The sequence below is a fragment of the Microtus ochrogaster genome, chromosome 7 (assembly GCF_000317375.1).
Source record: "Microtus ochrogaster isolate Prairie Vole_2 chromosome 7, MicOch1.0, whole genome shotgun sequence".
NCBI classification, from domain to species: domain Eukaryota; kingdom Metazoa; phylum Chordata; class Mammalia; order Rodentia; family Cricetidae; genus Microtus; species Microtus ochrogaster.
The window spans coordinates 1,700,845-1,703,748 of NC_022014.1; the positions used below are offsets into that span (position 1 = coordinate 1,700,845).

Genomic DNA, 2,904 nt, shown 5'->3' on the forward strand with positions numbered 1-2,904 from the left:
TTTGGGGGGGGGGGGGGAGGAGGGACTATTGCTGCTATTCCAGAGAACTTGGATTTGGTTCCCAGCACTCACACACAGCAGTTTACAAACATGGGTAATCCAGTTTCAGAGGAATCAATCCCCTCTTTTGGTCTCCAGGGGTACCAGACATGAACACATGTACAAAGCGCACATATATGTAAACAAAACACTGATACAGACACACACATAAATAAATAAATAAATAGATAGATAAATAAATAGATAAATAAATAAATAAATAAACGTTGAGAGAGCAAGAGCAAAAGCTGAGTGTCAGGCATGGTAATGCATGCCTTTAATCCCAGTACCTGGAAAGGAGAAGCAAGAAAATCTTTAAGGATTTAAAGTTTAAGGACAGTCTGCATACCAAGTTCCAGGATAACCAAGTTCCATGTCTCAAAAATAAGCAACAACCAACCTCTGCTTCTTTTTTCTTTGCACGAACTTTCTCCACTTCCATAAGGATCTTCTGAGATTCATCCACATTTCCTTCAGCTCCTAGCTGCTCTGCTTTAGCAAGGAGTTTTCCTATTTCTTCATTCAACTCATGCACTTTTTCTGCCTGAGGACAGAAAATCAGATAAAAACACCAAACATCAATACCTTGAGTTACAAAGAAAACAAGTATTTCTCTTCTTGCTGTATGCCTAGCCGATTCCTCTGAAAATATCCAGACTCAGTAACACACTTAAAGATTACAAGCTCAGTAGCAATGTAACTGGCAGCCACTTCCAACTTTTGGATGGAAGCTTGGAAGTGGGGATGTCAGTTCAAGATCACCTATAGTAAGTCAGTTCAAGGTCAGCCTAAACCACAAAAGATCACTTCAAAACAAAACTATGACAGCCTTACTATCATTACACCAGATTCTAAGCAAGCCCATTTACTCCATTGCATGGTATTTTTGTTTTGCAATGGAGCACATGCCATTCACTTTAGAACTGGCACGTTAGTTGGGTACTGGTGGCGCACACCTTTAATCACAGGAATCAGAAGGCAGAGGCAGGTGGATCTCTGTGAGTTTAAGGCCAGCCTGGTCTATCTATAGAGCTAGTTCCAGGACAGGATAGGATCCAAAGCTACACAGAGAAACACTGCCTCAAAACAAAACAAAACAAAAGGCCTCCTCCCCCAAAACATGTTGGTTATTTTCTGTGTCTCTTTATGTCCTCTGGGAAGGAGTAGTAAAATTCAAGATTTAACATACAAACGTAGGCTGCAAGCAAAATATCTAATTACTAGAACTTCCCAGCACACATGCATCTTTTCTTTTCTTTTCTTTAGGTTTTTTTCAAGACAGGGTTTCTCTGTGTAGCCTTGGCTGTCCTGAAACTCACTCTGTAGACCAGACTAGCTTCAAACTCATAGAGACCTGCCTCTGCCTCCCAAGTGCTGGGATTAAAGGCATGTGCCACTCCGCCACATCTTTTTTTTCTTTTTTTGATTTAATAAAGTTTTATTTTTACAAATGTATAACTGATTGAACCTGTTTATGCATCTTTACCAGCAGCTAGGATAAATTGAAGGCATTTTCATATCCATTTCTAGGTTAAGAAGTAATATGCATAGTAAATTAGTACTGGCTCACATCTTTTAATTAGCAGCTGTGATGCATGCCTTTAATCTCAGCATTCAAGAGGCAGGCAAATCTCTGTGAGGTCAAAGAAAAGAAAGGAAAGTAGGCTCCAAATGCCTTGGTCACAGACCATCTCCACTGGGAACAATCAGTTTAGAAAGCACTATCTACACAGAATTCCCAACTAGTGTGAGGGTGAGACAAAAAGAGAGTTATACCAGTCACTTAATATACCTTTGCAGAAACTTCTGCACTGATCTCTTCCTGAGTTTCTGCCAGCCTCTTCTTGGCAAGCTCAGTTCTCCGGTCACACTCTGCAATGAAGGACTCTAAGTGATCCATTGCCTAGTTCGGAGGAAGCAAACAGCTATGATCAACACCGCATAGTTTTTTTGTCATTGTTATATCTTTTATTTGCGAAGAGAAGTGCTTAAGATTAAACCCAAAACTACAAGTATGCTAGAAAGGAACTCTTCTGAATTACACCTGCAGACCAGTTTCTCCAGATAAAGTCCCACATACCAGGCTGGCCCAAAACTTGCCATGTACTCTGGGCTGGCTTTGAACTCACAATCTTCTTCCCTTAGCCTCCAAAGTGCTAGATGAGAGGTGTGCACATCACTTTGCACACTGCATAGTCTTGGCACCTATATATGTAATAGGAATACAGGCTTACGTTTATTTCTTTGTTTTGAGAATCATACTATGTAGTCCTTGTGGACTTAAAATACTCCCTATGTATATCAGGCAGTCACATGCCCTTAATCCCATCACTCAGGAGGAAGAGATAGGTACATCTCTGGGAGTTCCAGGGTTACATATGAAACCTGGACTCATAAAAAATAAATAAAAAAAAAGAAATTAAATTGCAATTCCTATCTCTGCTATGGTATCTATAGGGACAGCATGAGCTGATACTCTGCTTAAAAATTTATCATCATAATTAACACAATTAGAGTCATCTTAAACCAAATTGCTATCTCATTTACTTATTTCCAAAATTTGTAGAAAGATCTCTAACTCTCTGTTAAAATTACCAAGAAAATGGACTGAGGGAATTGCTTAGTAAGGTGTTAGTCATGCAAACATAAGGACCTGAGTTCAATCCCTCCAAAATCTACATGTGGCAGTGAGCCTTTATAATTCCAGCATTGGGGAGGTGGGGATAGGTAGCTCTCTTGGGCTTCTCCATCAGCCAGTCTTTTGTTTTTGTTTTTGTTTTTTTTTGTTTTTGGTTTTTCGAGACAGGGTTTCTCTGTGGCTTTGGAGCCTGTCCTGGAACTAGCTCTGTAGACCAGGCTGGTCTC

The 2,904-nt window shown here is 40.0% G+C and overlaps 1 protein-coding gene across 3 annotated transcripts in view; it reads right to left on the reverse strand.

Annotated features, from left to right (window-relative positions):
- Positions 1-2,904, reverse strand: part of Luc7l (LUC7 like) — a 25,760-nt gene that overhangs the window by 11,247 nt on the left and 11,609 nt on the right. For all 3 annotated transcript variants that reach the window (XM_005349043.3, XM_013347339.2, XM_013347338.2), the window contains 2 exons: positions 1,832-1,942; positions 440-583 (listed from right to left, as the gene is read on the reverse strand). In XM_005349043.3, coding sequence (XP_005349100.1) covers positions 440-583; positions 1,832-1,942 — 255 coding nt within the window. The remainder of the gene's footprint in view (positions 1-439; positions 584-1,831; positions 1,943-2,904) is intronic.